The sequence below is a fragment of the Athene cunicularia genome (genome assembly GCF_003259725.1).
Source record: "Athene cunicularia isolate RWA chromosome 3 unlocalized genomic scaffold, athCun1 chr3_part1, whole genome shotgun sequence".
In the NCBI taxonomy this organism is placed as follows: Eukaryota; Metazoa; Chordata; class Aves; order Strigiformes; family Strigidae; genus Athene; species Athene cunicularia.
The window spans coordinates 105,140,092-105,155,084 of record NW_020799097.1 but is presented as its reverse complement, the minus strand read 5'-3'; the positions used below and the strand labels follow the sequence as shown (position 1 = coordinate 105,155,084).

At 44.2% G+C, this 14,993-nt stretch overlaps 2 protein-coding genes across 2 annotated transcripts in view; one reads left to right on the top strand and one right to left on the bottom strand.

Moving 5' to 3' along the window:
• The window catches only part of CAPN2 (calpain 2), a 27,755-nt gene extending 27,389 nt beyond the window's left edge, over window positions 1-366 (bottom strand). Inside the window, exon 1 of the mRNA XM_026844644.1 lies at window positions 354-366. Within this exon, the coding sequence (XP_026700445.1) occupies window positions 354-366 (13 nt within the window). The remainder of the gene's footprint in view (window positions 1-353) is intronic.
• Window positions 367-6,398: 6,032 nt separating this feature from the next.
• The window catches only part of CAPN8 (calpain 8), a 30,722-nt gene continuing 22,127 nt past the window's right edge, over window positions 6,399-14,993 (top strand). The window contains exons 1-2 of the mRNA XM_026844643.1: window positions 6,399-6,639; window positions 9,374-9,443. Of these exons, the coding sequence (XP_026700444.1) occupies window positions 6,409-6,639; window positions 9,374-9,443 (301 nt within the window). The 5' untranslated portion in view covers window positions 6,399-6,408. The remainder of the gene's footprint in view (window positions 6,640-9,373; window positions 9,444-14,993) is intronic.

The window sequence follows — 14,993 nt, the reverse complement described above, 5'->3', positions numbered from 1 at the left end:
CCGCCCGGCATTTCCCCCCCCGAACCCTCCCGGCGGGTGTCAGAGTGCCGCCAGGGCTCAGCCCCGCGCCGCCCCCTCCGGGGCACGGGTGAACAAACGTGCGCGTGTGTCCCGCGGTGTCCGTTTCTGCTCCCCTGGACCCGAAGGGAAGCACAGTCCCCCCCGCAGCTGGGCAGCCCAGCGGCTTCACATCTGCGCCAGCCCTGGCTCCCACACTGGCACATAATTAAAATAATCGGTATTTCCTCCGTAAAACCCAGAAGCATCCATGTCCAAATCTGTAAGCTTAGTTTTTTTCCATTCCTTTGACTTTTTTCTAATACGGCTCAAAAACTAATACGGTACGTATGTACCCTGTATCGTCATCCTGTTACGATTTTGAACACTGCGCACAACAGAAATCGCTTACAGCTTGATTTGCTGGTGGTAACCAAAGCATGTGTGACTGTCACTGCTGGCATGACTCCACCTACACCCCCTGCGCAGCCCAAACCGCACGCAAGGAGTTTCCCCCCACCCCCGGCGCAGCCCTGCCGCACGGAGCGGGGACAGGAGCGTCTCCGCTTCGGCGGCCTGCTGCTGCCAAGGGGGGCTGAAATGCTGCTGCTGGCAGCCCTCCAAGGGAGAATTCAAACCATTTGTTTCATATTTTAGGTCTGACTCAGGCAGCATTCCCGGGGCGGCGGCGCAGAGGCTGAGAGCCCTCAGTGCTGCACCCTCTGCCCGGCTCCCGCGGAGGGGGAGGCACCTCCTTTTGTGGGTCATATCTTAAGCCCTGGATGCACTAAACACTTGTTTAGAGCCATCCTATCTGACTAAAAATGAGCGTTACTGTTTGAAAGACATCTAAAGAATCATAAAATACCTGGCTGTACTGTTTGCTGAGATGTGGTGGGAAGTTTTCCTTGAAAATTACAAAGTTTTTCTTCGTTGCTGAAACATGGTACCCCGATGCACCAGGAAACACTGTTCGTTTGCTCAGTGGTTTCAGACTTCAGTCGCTTATGATTGCCTATAGTCAGCACAGGTCCTACTTACACAGTCATGTGGGGTTGCTATTAATTAGGAAAAAAAGATAAGCATTGCCCATTCAATTCACAATGTAGCAGAGAAGGCCCCCAAAATCTGTTTGAGGTTAGATATGAGAGTGGTATGAGCCACACTAGGCAGTGACACCTGCGTAGGTCACAGCCGTGCCAGGCAGCAATCCTGATGTCACCTGTGAGGTTGTCCAAACCTGGCCAGGTGCAGATCAACTTTGCTCTGTTTTGAAGGTGTCTCCTCTTCCTTGGGAGTTAGCGGATCTCTCCTAATAAAGAGAATAATGGTATTTTTAGCAGAGTATCAAGACACGTGGCAAACCAATTGTACATGGAGAAGTGGAAGTAGATCAAGTAAAAGTTGCACGCTGTAAGTGCTCTCTGAACAGAGCTGGTACATGCTGTGTGCACTCAATTACGGGTACACCATTAGCCAAGATCTCCAGCATGGCTGTGCTGAAGCTCTAGTCAGACACAGTATGACACCAGAGGATGGTTTTGCTCGACCCTTTCAATTCATTGAGCAGTGCTGAATTATCTTACAGGCGAGAAGGCCATCTACCGAACCAGGAGACTAAGAGACAACAGCACCTCACCACCTAGGAGTTTAACCCACGTGGCCATGTGGCATCCTAATGTGACAGATCTGGGAGCTGTAGGGCTGCTGAAAAGGCGTTTGTTTGGCTCCACGCAGTGGTTGAAATCTGTACAGCTGCCACAGATGAGACTTCTGATTTGTCGAGAATCATGGTAAAAGGAAACCAATGTCAGTTTAAAGCAGGGATTTCCACTGGCCGACAAAACCAGTTTTGGTTTGTGAGCTCTAGCCACTTTCCTGGTCCAGAAGTTTAAGCTCTGTTGAAGTTTGCCATATAATCGCTCTGCTTTTCTTAGACATCTCCCCTACGTCTACAGATGGTATTCACAGACCATTCTAGGGTCTGCTGGCAGCATGCCGACAGCCTCTGCTTGGACAACGATCAAGAAAATCAAGCATGTACAAGCATGTTGTATGGCCTCTCTGTGCAGTTGGTTACCAGAGTTTTCTTAGAGTCTCTGTGGTGGGACAGGGGTTGAGACAGAGCCAAACAAAAAGGAGAAGAACAGAAGGGAGCACAGCCATAAGGGAAGTGAGGCAGCAAGGTTTCAAGTAGGCAGTGGGAGAGATACCTGGGACAATGCGAAGACATGTATTTGCTGCCATGGCTTGTTAGAGTAGTTCCAACCATATAGGAGCTGTATTGTCCCAGGTGGTTTGATGAGAGACAAGGATATGTTGGTGTAATACAGGATTTCACTTTGTGGGAAGTTGGCCATACCAGCAGCCACCTGAACAGCCTACCCACAAAGTTCTCTGTTGTCAGCTGCTTCCAGTCCACCAGCTGATGTCCATAAGAGTCAACAGTTAGAGGGAATGAAGTTCTTTTGAGAACTGCACGAGTCAGTGGTCATCTACATGCTCACACAATATGTCCATTTTCTTTAAAGAAAGAGGTAATTTCCACTTGATTGTGAGACGAGTGTAATTCTTCTAGATAAAATAGCAGCCCCAAGAACAGTTAACCAAGTATCCCCCTAAGACTAGGCAACTTTAGAAAGAAAAAGAAATTTGGCTTTTTCTTAAGATCTCTGCACACCTACAAAAAAGTCACTAGCTTTCACATTTCACAAGTAAAGTGGTTTCAGCTGTTGCTGCAGCTGCTCATGGGGGTTGCTGACAAGCAGCATCCAGCTGCCACTTGCAGCCAGGAGTCACAGGTAGGATGGACTTCTCCTTCCCTATGTCCACACTCAGCAGTTGTGAGCAGCTCAGTGCAGCTCTGCCTCACAGCACCTCTCCCCGCTCTTGCTCATCTGCCCTCCGCTATACACAGACACTGGGGGAAAAGCGGGGAGAAACTGGCCAAGTGCCTGGGAGGGGGGCAAACAGGGCCATGCAGCTGCTGGGCACATGATCTCCTATCCAGGAGCTGCCCTGTCCCCACTTGGATGAGGGTGGCTTGCCAGAGGAGAAGGCTTGCAGCAGCAGTGGTGATGTTTCACAAGGAAGGGGATTGCTTTCCCCTCTGGAGCTGGGATCTGGAACGGGACTGAGCTTTCCTCATCAGCACACAACTGTCTGCCACGCTGGAGAGGGCAGTGAGAGGTGGCAGAAAGACCTGGGTCATCCTACAAAATGTAGCTGGCCTTCCCAACTCCTGAGGGTGCTGAAACACCACCCCTGGATCAGCCCGGTTGTGTCACAAATCTTCACACCTGGGGCACAGGCATTACCACTGCAGTATGTCATCTTCCTCCTCCTCAGGCACCAGCAATTTTCTGGCTTTTATAAAACAAATGAGCAGGATCACAGCTGATTTCAGATGTGTTTCCCTATATAGAACCCACTAGGCTGCAGCTTGCTTGTAGCAATGCCTCCTTCCCCAAACATTTAGATAAAATATTGCAACTTCTAAAAGAATAATCTATAGACAAACATTCAGGGCCTTCCATAGCTCGCACTAGTCTGCCTATTAATAGTCACTCCATTTTCACAGTAGTAGGGTGGGTAAGAGTGCATATAACTAGAAGAGGAGAAGGCAAGCTCTGTAAATCAAGCTAATCCCTTTTCATGCTATAGGGTCTATGATACAGCTAAGCAGCTTTAATTCTCATTAGCAAACTGCTGCATTACAGGAGAGCCATTTCATTTCTCTCTAACATACTATGGCAAAAATGTACCTAGAACTGCTAGATAATTGGTGGTTATTTACTTCTAAAGATTTCCACGGATACAGAACAGTCTTGATTTCACGGAATTTTCAGATTCTTCTTTGAAACCAAGACGATGCATTTTCCTGATTTTTTTTTTTTTTTTCCCAGTTCCCTCATCCTCTTGCTATTATCAAGAATGGAGGAAAGAGGAAGGAAAGCAGGAAGAGCCAGGCAAAAATATGCAAATTCCAGAAGGAACAAAAATCAGAATAACTGTTACAACTCTTTTTCTGGTTGCTGTTTCTGTAGCGGTTAATGGCATTTCAACAGCAGTTTTTGAGAGTCATAGGGGAACCTGAAAATTTTCCCCCATAATATAACTCTCAGTTGTTGCTGTAGTCAACTATACAGTCATCTTTTCCTCTTCTTTATATCCTCTAGATGGTGCTTGTGTATCACTTTCTACACAAAATAGATCATGCTGCCACTAATCAATCTTGGAAATGGATTTGAAGTGCTGTACTACAGATCACTAGCAGCAGAGGGTTGTGGTTGATGCACTGGGTGGTTACCGGGTCCAAGCCTCTGCCAGAGAAAACAGTTGTCCACAGCCTCTTCCCAAATGTGAGATACAGGATGGAAAAAATCCTATGGCACATTTTACTGTAATTTATCAAGATTAAAATCTGATTGTATTTCCTCTGTATTGCACCTTAACGTGCTGGTGATGCACAAGGATTCATTCTTTCTGTGCCCACTCATGGCCAGTGGCAACTGGAGTTACAAAGTACACAGCATATCAAATGTATGTCTAAAAATGTAAGTGGGAAACAAGAGATTCTTGATCAGAATGGCATTTCCCAAAGGCCAGAGCACCGTGCTTTTCCATGAACAACATTACCAAAGCCTGCAGCTTACAGCAACACAGCAAAACCTGGCTCTGGACCACAGGAACAGAAAAAAATATCAGCATAAGAGACTGGTTCAGGGAGGGAAAACAAGCAGTATTCTGCCTCATGAGCTGAGAAAGTGGGTACCTCTGAGCGAGTCTATTTGTCAGGAAAAAACCCATTCTGGAAAGAAAAAGCCTCCCCTCAACCCTTTATTATTCCACTCTTCACTCTGGTTCAGTACACAGGCACACCTAGAAGTACTGAAATGTAACAGGGATGAAATTCTGGCCATCCTTCTCCTTTACTCAATTTCAACAGTTTAATTTAATTTTGGGACAACCAGTGTAGTAATTCCCTCAGAGCAGCCTGGAACCAACCAAGTCATTTCAATTTCCTCTTTTGTGTTCACAGTCTTCAAATATTTGCAGACAAACAATCTGGCTAGCCTCTATTTGGACTCCTTATCTCAACAGGTTTCAGTCCTTAAAAATTCTCTCTTCCTCTCTCCACACCTTCTGTCTAAACTTACTAAGGGGTAGTCATTAAACATGCTCTCTGGCAAACAAAGTTACTGTTTACCCAGCTCTTAGCTGGACACGCAGTGGGCTTTGCTGGGGAAACCTGGGCATTACATAGCAAGACAGCAGAGAGCAGCTGTGCTGCGTGGAAAATTGCTCCTGCTTCAGTTCTTGAACATACAGACATTTGCAGCCACCTCTGCAGGGAGGTGTGCACCCCTGTGTCAGTACAAAATGGGATTGCCAGGGTAGAAGCTTGGAGTTCCACTACAAGAACAGGAACCACTATTTTTAAACGTCTAAAAAGCCTTCTGCATCACCCGAGGCTTGCTTTGTTTTGTGGTTGTAAATATTTTATATGCAGAAAGCACCACCAGAAGACAGTAAATATTACAGCTAACTTCTCACTAGCTGAGATAAGACCCCGTTTTTACATACGGGGAAGTTACAGTGACTTTCGACCAAGGTCACACTGGAGATGGGGAGCAAGGATTACCAGCTTGTCTCCTATCTGGTGATATAATTTTCCATTTTCTGCCTAGGTCATGCTCCTGAATTGTATTCTTGCCCTCTGCAGGTCATATGGCCAAGTGGCCATCTCTAGTTCTGTCAAGTTCACACCTTTTATTGCTAATAAATTAACTCAAAAATCATACGGCTTTGAGAGTACCAAAGAGAATGAAATTAAAAAAAAAATCACTTAATTCAGAAATAGGTTCAACTTTTCAATTTTTTCCTGGCTTTAAAACTCAATGACGTCTCTGTAGTCATGTAAGCTGTAACAGCAGATATCCAGCTCCAGATTTTGTGGCTGTGCAACCTTCCAAAAGTATAAAGCCCCATCTCAGAAGGAAGGAAAGGAGTTCTAAACCATCTTCATCTGGATGTTTAAAGTGTTGGTCCTCAAGCCTGACTTACAGCACACCAAATGCGCACACAATCACTTTCCATGTGTAAATAGGCGTGTCTGCAAAAACACGGGTTTCCCTTGCTTGTTGTTCAAAGTGTATTTTTAAAAGGGGCAGCAAAAAAGCAAATAAGGTGGGAGTCAGCACAAGGCAGTGTCCACAGTCCCGGCCACACTGGCTGTGGCTGCTGCCAGCTCCCTGCCCATGTCTCTTGGGTATATATTTGCACTTCTGGTGCCTCCTCCCTCTAGGGCAGCACCTGGCTTCACGCAAGCCTGGTACCTGCCTGTATTCACCTCGGCTCACCCAGGAGGCAAGGACTGAGCTGCACCACACGCCAGGAGAGTGGTCAGGCATGTCCAGGGTCGCAGCAAGGCTGTGTCAAGAAAGAGCGGCCGCAGATGGGCTCGGATCCAACAGGAATGCCATCAAGTATTTGAAGCAGGACTACGAAGTCCTGAAGCAGCAGTGCCTGCAGGCTGGCACCCTCTTCAAGGATGAGGAGTTCCCAGCCTGTCCTTCCGTGCTGGGCTACCGGGACCTGGGACCCCTCAACACCAAGGAGATAGTCTGGAAGCGCCCCACGGTAAGAGTGTTTTCTAATTGCCTGATTTACTGGATTCAGATCTATGAAACATCCATGCTCAATCAGTGGTGAGCTTAAATGACCACTATTCCTGTACGTTTTGTTTTTATCTTGTATCTTGTTTTATGGTTAGCAGAAGCAAGTTTGAAAAGGGGGTGGGGAAAAAAATCGACATTTTCTAAGCTCTTTATAAAGCAAATAATCCTATAACTGCTTCATGAGAACCTGCCTCCTCCCTGTTCAAACCGGCTCCATGGAGTTACAAGTCCAGGGTACAATCCAGAGATGGATGCAAAAGCCCCACATGTATCCAAACAGACCGCAGGGCACCCCAGGAGCCATCGACCATCAGTTATAATGGTACCCACACCAAGATCTTGCCACTGTGCACCCTAGAAAATCAGGCTAATACTTAAATAATATCCTCTGCCTCACTTCAAGCTACCTATAACAGTTAAAGGCCAACTGACTGGAACCATTATTACCTAAATACATATATCCTATAAATGGCCTTTCATTTTAAAAAAAAGTCATTTTCATCAAGAAAGATTATATGTTGAATTTTTTAAAATAACAAAATTAGGGCTTCAGAGAATTTTCTGTACCTTCAAATTTTCAGTCATTTGTTTCTGTCTTTACTTTGCTTTTCCTTTGTCATTTTGCTCCTCCTTGCGACATCAAGAAAAATTGAAAAACAGGAAAAGGAAGGAAAAATGCCCCAACAACTTACCTTACTCTGACGGAGGAAAAGAGAATGAGAAGAAGGGAAAATTTCATTTTTTTAAAATTTATTTTATTATTTTGTTTTATTGTTTTTTTCACCTGAAAAGTGAGAAACAGAAACTTGAAGGTTTAAAAACTCCAAGTTTCTACCCTGGCAACCCCATTTGTCCATCAGCATCTCACTCTGAGACCTGGATGTTTCAGCAGCAAGTACCATGGATGTGTCCCTTGGCTTTGCCTACCCTAGGACAAGATCACCCTTAGAAAACTCATAAAACCAGACTTGGGCTCCTCATGCAAGAACAACATTATGTCCACTGCAGGTAGAGAGACAGTCACAAGCATAGCAGGGTAAGAAATGACTGAGAGCTGACATCCAACATGGTTAAATGTCCCAGCCCTGCCTGCATGGGACCCCTCTGCCCTCCTAGCACTCAGCAGAGAGTTTATGGACTCTTAATCCACAAATACCAGGACCCACTGGCTTATCCCTATGCATGGGGCAGAGCCCAAGCCCTGCTGCAAGGTGAAACAAACCCTCTGCTTTGCTCTCCTATGGGGGGACCTGGATCTGACCTGCCTTTATGTGTTGCAGGTGTAGGAGGTCACAGCCCTGCTCATTTCTTGGACATTTTCAAACAGCCAACAGGTTTCTGTCTGCAGACTCTGCCCATGATTGCAGGCTGATGACATCGCTGTTCACTTGCCTGCCTTCATCCAAAACAGGCAGCAGGACCCAGTGGGAAATCTAGAGGAGACCTGCTGGAGAAATGCCCCCTGCAAAAGAAATATTCACTGCTAAGGTCATCCCCAGCCAGCTTGTGACTGCTGTTTTGCAGACAGTGAGTGTTAGACACTCTGCCATCAAAGACTTACATTCTGATTTCAACAGGGGGTTTATAGAAAGAGAGAAGATGGAAATGCAGTTGTGCAAAAGGTGTATGTGGCACTTGGCAGTGGCTCAGAAAGGACAGATGTCTAGATGAGTAATAAGTCATACATAGCTGGCTGCCACCAGGTACACTGCTTTGGAGGAAGGAGGGAAAAACCAACACAAAATCTTTTCTGTGTGGTAGGTAACCTGCTCCTGACTCCTATCCACCAAAGACAGCTACAAGACAGCTAGACCAATTGGATAACCACAGAAGCAAAACCAGATGTAGCTGAGATGACACCTATTGCAAGAGGAGATTCACAAACTGTCTCTCACACACACACATATATGCAAGAAGTCCTGGGTTGTCCCTGTCTCTATGGGATGCTCAGAGCTGACAACTGGGAGTGCCAGCAACTGCCTAAACCTTCCTCAAGCCTGCTTGCCAAGTTAAGCTTCTTATAAACTGCCCCTTGCTGCCATCCAAAAGCTCACAGAAGATGCTTGGGAGAGAGGGAAGGCTTCTGTCTCTAGAGAGATGCTATTAACTTCCTAATATAAGGCGTGAATTGTGGGAGGGCTCCGAGCTGGGATAGAAGGGACGGTCATGGCCATAACCTACTTGTCTGGCCCCAAAGGGCCAGGAAGAAAGGTGGGTGTTGCTTATAAAAGCATTTGCGTAGTTGGCCTCCCAGGAAGCGATGTTGGGATGGGACAACACCCTCCATTCTGGTGACAGTGGAAACTCAGCACAGCTCCAGTACCAGAGCCAGCAGTGATGGTCACAAACTCATTTGCATTGCTTGAGTCAAAACCCAGTGGAAGATGAAATAAGACACAAATGCCAAGGTTGCATTTTCACCTCTGTCCCCACAGTAGCAAAAATTCTCACTAATATCACTGAGAGTCTCGAGTAGCAAAGGACTTCAGGACTTGCCTCAAAAAAACACATGCAGTCTTCAATTGAATAAGGCAACATTGTTTTGACACTATGTTAATCAGACAGAGGACAAAAGATATTTGTTAAAGAAATGTTGGAAGTGTTTAATATTTTTTGAACATTAAAACATGGAACAAAACCCAGGAACTTTTCAGACCAGAAAGGGTGATGCATACTTTGAAAATGTATCTTTTCAGGAGTTATGTGCCAACCCTCAGTTTATAATTGGAGGAGCTACTCGAACAGATGTCTGCCAAGGAGATCTGGGTATGTACAGCACTTACGAATTTTGTTTTGGAAGAAAAAAAAAAAAATGAAGCTTCATTTAAAAATTCCTCACAGACCATTTTACTGGCTATCTCCCAGACATAGTGTGTAGAAAGACAGATACCCAAGAAGGGGACTCACACACCAGCATTGCTGCCTGAGAAAGAGTATATAAGAGATATGTTAAACCTGGGAGGTACCAAACTGTTTCCTGGAGGTAGGAAGCTAATTATCCCTTTGTGGAGCAGAAGACAGGCTTGCTTTTCACCTCTTGAGACAGAGCTGGACACCAACCTAATCATGAGAGCACTTGCCCTGAAGCAAGAGAGTGGACTTCATGCCCACCCCACAAAAGCAGCTCTATAGACACAAGGGACACCAAGGAAGTTTCACCCTGTAGCCTAGTCATTAGGGATTTTTATTTGGGAGGCAGAGCAAGCTCCAGTCTCAGTTTCACACAAAACAGACAACAAAGGAGCAGAGCAGGAACTGGTTTAGTACAGGGGCTGGGGTTATAACGTGCTGTTTCATGCCAAGCAGGACGGCCCATTTACTTGCAGGCATGAGTTATAAACAAGGACCACATCATAAAAAACGAACAGAGCATGTAAACTCTGTAGTACCATACCAAATTGTTCCAAGCCCTTCATGCTGAGTGGTTCTTCTGTATAGTGTTTGGTGTAGAGCTATGAGCAGGGACAGGGGTGACCAGCCACTGGCCATGCTGTGCAAACACAGCCAAAGAAGGCAGTGCTGCTCAGCTCCTTGATGCTGGTGAGATGTCTCAGACAGCACTCATCCTCTCCTGGAGATCCATCACAGAAAAACTTTCTCACCCATTTTTTTCTAATGCTTACTGTTGTCTAAACAGAGTCTGTGCAAGTGGCCAAAAGGGAGCTGTAAGGGAGCTTTATTCCCCCTTCAAATAGCTGCTGCTGTAGCCTGACTTGCTGATAAGATCCAGCTCCAGAAGACAGCAGCAGCAACCTCTCCTGACTACATATAGAGGCGAGAAGGCTGAAGCTCTTGTAATGAGAATTTGATAGATTAGACACAGAAAAATCAGTCTTTCTCCCTCCTGCGCTGCTTACTGCAGTGCTCCTGACCTTACTGATCTCTAGCCCATCCATTGTGCAAATGAGATTCAAACAATTTCTGCAAGTCACTGGCAATAAATAATACCAATGCTGGTCCTGTAAACACGGCACCATTAAAGCAATTGCTAAAAAATTCCCTTGTGTGTGGGCCTGTGCTCCAAATGCTAAAAATAAGATGCCCAATCATATACTTGCTCCAGGATATTTATTCGGTGGATGCTGGAACAGAGTATGGGGAAATCACTTACTGTATTTTAGGAGAATGGTTCAGACAAGCAATAAAAATGACATTTCTTGTCACCTCTAATTTGGGAAGTTTCTATAATAGCATAAAAAAAAAATCATATGCCTGAAGTTAAACCTCATTTTCCTTGACAATTTACAAGCTAAAGGTAAAGGACTGAAGAGTATTACCTGCTCTTAAACTAGAAGAGGTCAACGCATTATTTGTGTTAAACCTAGAAACTGAATGCAAATACTGTGAGTCCCTTTTTATTTCTGTCACCTCCTGAATGTCTCAGTGGAGTCCCAGGCCTTTGTGCTAAATGTGCTTTCATTAGAGAGCAGTGCCAAAATCCATCAAATAGTAGTAAAAATGGAATTGGACCCAAAAATCTCCTGTGAATCTGGGGACGGTGCCCAGTTTTGGGCTTTCCCAAGCCAGCCTTCGGTGGGGAGTACCCCAAGTGCTAGTCCTGAAATCTACCCCTAAATATAGAAGTCTGAGAATCAGATTCTGCTTTTGTTAGGAGCTTCCTTTTCAAAAAAAAAAAAAAAAAAAAAAAAAAAAAAAAAAAAAAAAAAATCAAAGATAATCCAATTTGTTTCTGCAAGGCTGGTTACAGTTGCTTCTACACACATTGACCCTTCATAAAAATAAGCTTCAGAATATAGGCATGGGACTTCCCTTCTGGCATTCAGGTATTTGCTTTACATCTCTGAGGCATGCTATGCTTCTTTGGTATTTGATCCATTACCTTGAATATCAAAGTCCTTGTTACTGAAGCCCTCATGTAAAACACTTCTATTGAAACAGACCCTGATTACATATTTACATAAGCCATATATGTGACCTGTTAACAAGTCCTTTAGGGAAATAGATCCTATTTTTAATAATCTTCTCTGACATGTTTCTTTTCTTTTAAAAATAACACTGCAGGTCTGGGTTTATATGAACAAAAGGAACAAGAAAATCCAGAGTTAGTCTCACTCCATTAAACTTATTTCTTTGACAACAGCGTAAACTAGATGAATATCAGCTTGGGAAGTTTGATGGGAACTTGAAAGACTTGAAATATTTTAAACATTCTTTGAACCATATCTTTTTGATAGCCTAGTAACAACTTGAAATGCAGTCACATAGTCTTAGTTGTTAAAGGTGACTTATGAAGTTTTCTTGCAGCTGTCTGAATAAGTTCACCTCATAACTGTTTACAGAAGTTCTTAACAAGAAAGTGGCATAAATTTAATTTAAATTATATATAAAACAAATGCTCTCAGTTTAAGATTATTTTTCCAGATCCACAGCTTTTATATTCATGGAGCACCTTTTGTTCTAAAGGCTCAGAGGGTACTCCAGGCACTGAGCTGCCTTGGCCTGGGCTGTCAGGAGAAGTCCCCTGAAGCCACCAGAGATGCACCAGTTCCCATCAGCTGAGGACACCACCCCAGTTCATGCTTTGTGTGCATCTTGTCTCACAGGCAGATTTGAGAAGATTATGGGTAGATTGGAGAACAAACCTTAGAGCCTGTCAGGCCTAAGACAGATCTGATACCTGTTGAGGGAGCCTTTGGAGCTCCTGTAGGCAGGAGAGTGCTTGACAGTACTAGGTTTGTTCACTTATTTTGCTGTAGACATTAATATATGGCCCTTCTGATCTTCAGTCCCGTGGGCCCAGACGTATTGGAGATCCTTGTTCTAGCAGATATATCCCCTAGATCGAAATATACATTCACTGACAAATCTCAGACCCCAAAGAGAAGAAAGCCTGTTCCTGTGCTGGGTGCTCCTTTGCCTTTCTGTACTCAGCTGCACAGCTTAATTCATTTCCATAGAAAACTTTACAAAGCCTTCTTTAGAAATCTCAAAGCAGGAACAGTCTGCACTGACAGAAATTATTATAAAGCTAGTGGGTCAGTACTTCCTTGTTGTCTGGTAGGATGCTCCAGGTACTACGAGCTCTAAAAGAAGGGCTTCCAGCAGAGACTAAAGCTGAGAGTCAAATCTGCTTGACAAACCAGGAAGCAAGAGTCACAGCATTGTATTTGGATCCCTTCTGAACACCAGGCATTGCTGAAATAGCAACAAACCAGAGTACAGTCAGGACAGAAATGCCTCTGTACTGGCCAGTTATGTCTTGGAACCAGATACTTGGACTTTTGGCTTAAATTCACCATCACTAGATCAATGAAGAGTTTAGGTGCATTTTGTCTAGACCCTTTCTAAACAGAAACTGAGCACGCCTCTGTAGGAACTGAAACTAATCGAATTTCTCATTTATTTTATGGCCTCTGTGAGTGCAGTGTGCTTGGGTAAACATCATCCATATAGAGGAGTTGCTCAGCCCTCAGGTCACCAAGGATTTGGTATTCTCTGCAGCAATTCGATTATCTCTGTAAACCAAGGGGCACCTGCATAGCACTGAGAACACGAGCTATCTCAGCACATCTGTGAGCAGCAAGTGATTTTATTTCAAGTGCACTAACAGTCAAAGTAATTCTCCAAGATCATGTGTATATATATATATATATACATACACACACACACACACACACACACAGAGCTAGGCACAGCTAGGCTTCATGTTTACCCTTTTCACCACCAACGCAAGGTCAGAATTGCTTATTTTATTTTTTTTTTTAAAAAAAAGAATTGCACTTTACAAACATTACAAATTACTTCAGGTCCAGGAATCAAGCTGGCTTCCTTTTAGCACATTCAGCAGCAGCAGTAAACATTGTAATTGGCACTTGTCTAAAACTTTTGTTCATGAAATATGAGACTGAGCAGAAAGCAGTGTATGTGATTGTAGGTGATTTAACCTTGCAGGGCTAATGCTGAGAAGACTTTTTTTAAAATTTATTTTTATGAGCTTAAAGGTTACAACTTCAAATGCATACAGTAAGCAGAAATGCTTTTTGATACTGTCATTTTTCTGACTATAACTATATTGGAAATACATTCTAATTAAATATTTAATTCATTGGCCAACTGGCCTCATTTGGTCTCCCTCAAAAAAATCACTTTTTAGGAAGGAAATCAAATAATTTCCTCACAGTTTGAAAGACAACTTATAAGCTGCAGCTGAATCAGGACGTATTTGAATGGTCTTACATAAATTGCCTTCCTAGGGAGCTTGTGCTGTTGCACTATCCTGTAGGCACACTCGCAAACAAAACTCTGAAATTTGCTATTGGCAAAATGATGTTGAACTCCGAAGAAAGAAACATGTACTGTGAAATTGTACTTTTTCAGAACTAGTAATATATTATCCAGTAGAGGTGAGAAACCTTATTAATAGGCCAGGATCCCATTGTGATGTACGAGAAGATAAGAGGCAACCTGTGCACTTTAGGCTCCATCCGGGAAGCTCCTTGGTACAGACGGATTCCTGCATCTTCATTGTTTTAAAGCCCGTATCACAGGAACCTGAATGTAATGCACCACTTGTATGTAAAGATGGCCTCAAACCATCTGCATCTAGGCACCCCCTGCAAACCTTCCTTTTTATCAAGTTACTGCACAGCATCCACTTCCCAACTGGTTCTTTTCAGAAGCCACAGTTGGTATTTGTTCAGCCACAAACAGCCAAACACGTTAGGTCCCCAGTAAAGTTTAGAGATAGGACTCTGCATTGCTCAAGGCAGACATAGCTATTTTTAAGGCCAAGATCACCACTGCAGTTCTTCTAACACAATTCTTTCTACAGATGCTTTGAGCAGGCTTGCCCCTAATACTTCCTTGGGAGGTTAGATTGCATGGCATGCTTGCAGGAGGCAGAAGAGCCAGTGCCAATGTCAGTCACTCTCCCAGATGCATGAAGTTAATTCACATCATAAGATAGCTGTAAAAGGATTTCATGCTGCATTTGGCATCTTACAGGGTTGAGATTCTGAAATGGTTTAGGTCTGAGTCAGGGAAGTAAATAATGTATTTAGGAAAATTCCTCTCATTTCACTGATTCTTCTGTCTAATTGTGCATCAAACATACACCAGCCTCAGCAAAGCCCAGAGGAGTTTCCCCTTCACTGGCTGTAAAAACATGTCCTGGACCAGGAAGCAGAAACCCCTCCAGACGTTACATGTTGGGAGAGCACCAACTTGTCACTGCTGCGCACCTTTTCTGGTCTCACTGGGCGTGGAGGAATACAACAGGGACACCAGGACCCCCACCCTGCCACCTTCTCAGATATAGTCTTCTGTGCTTCACAGCATGCCAGAAAAAAACAGAGC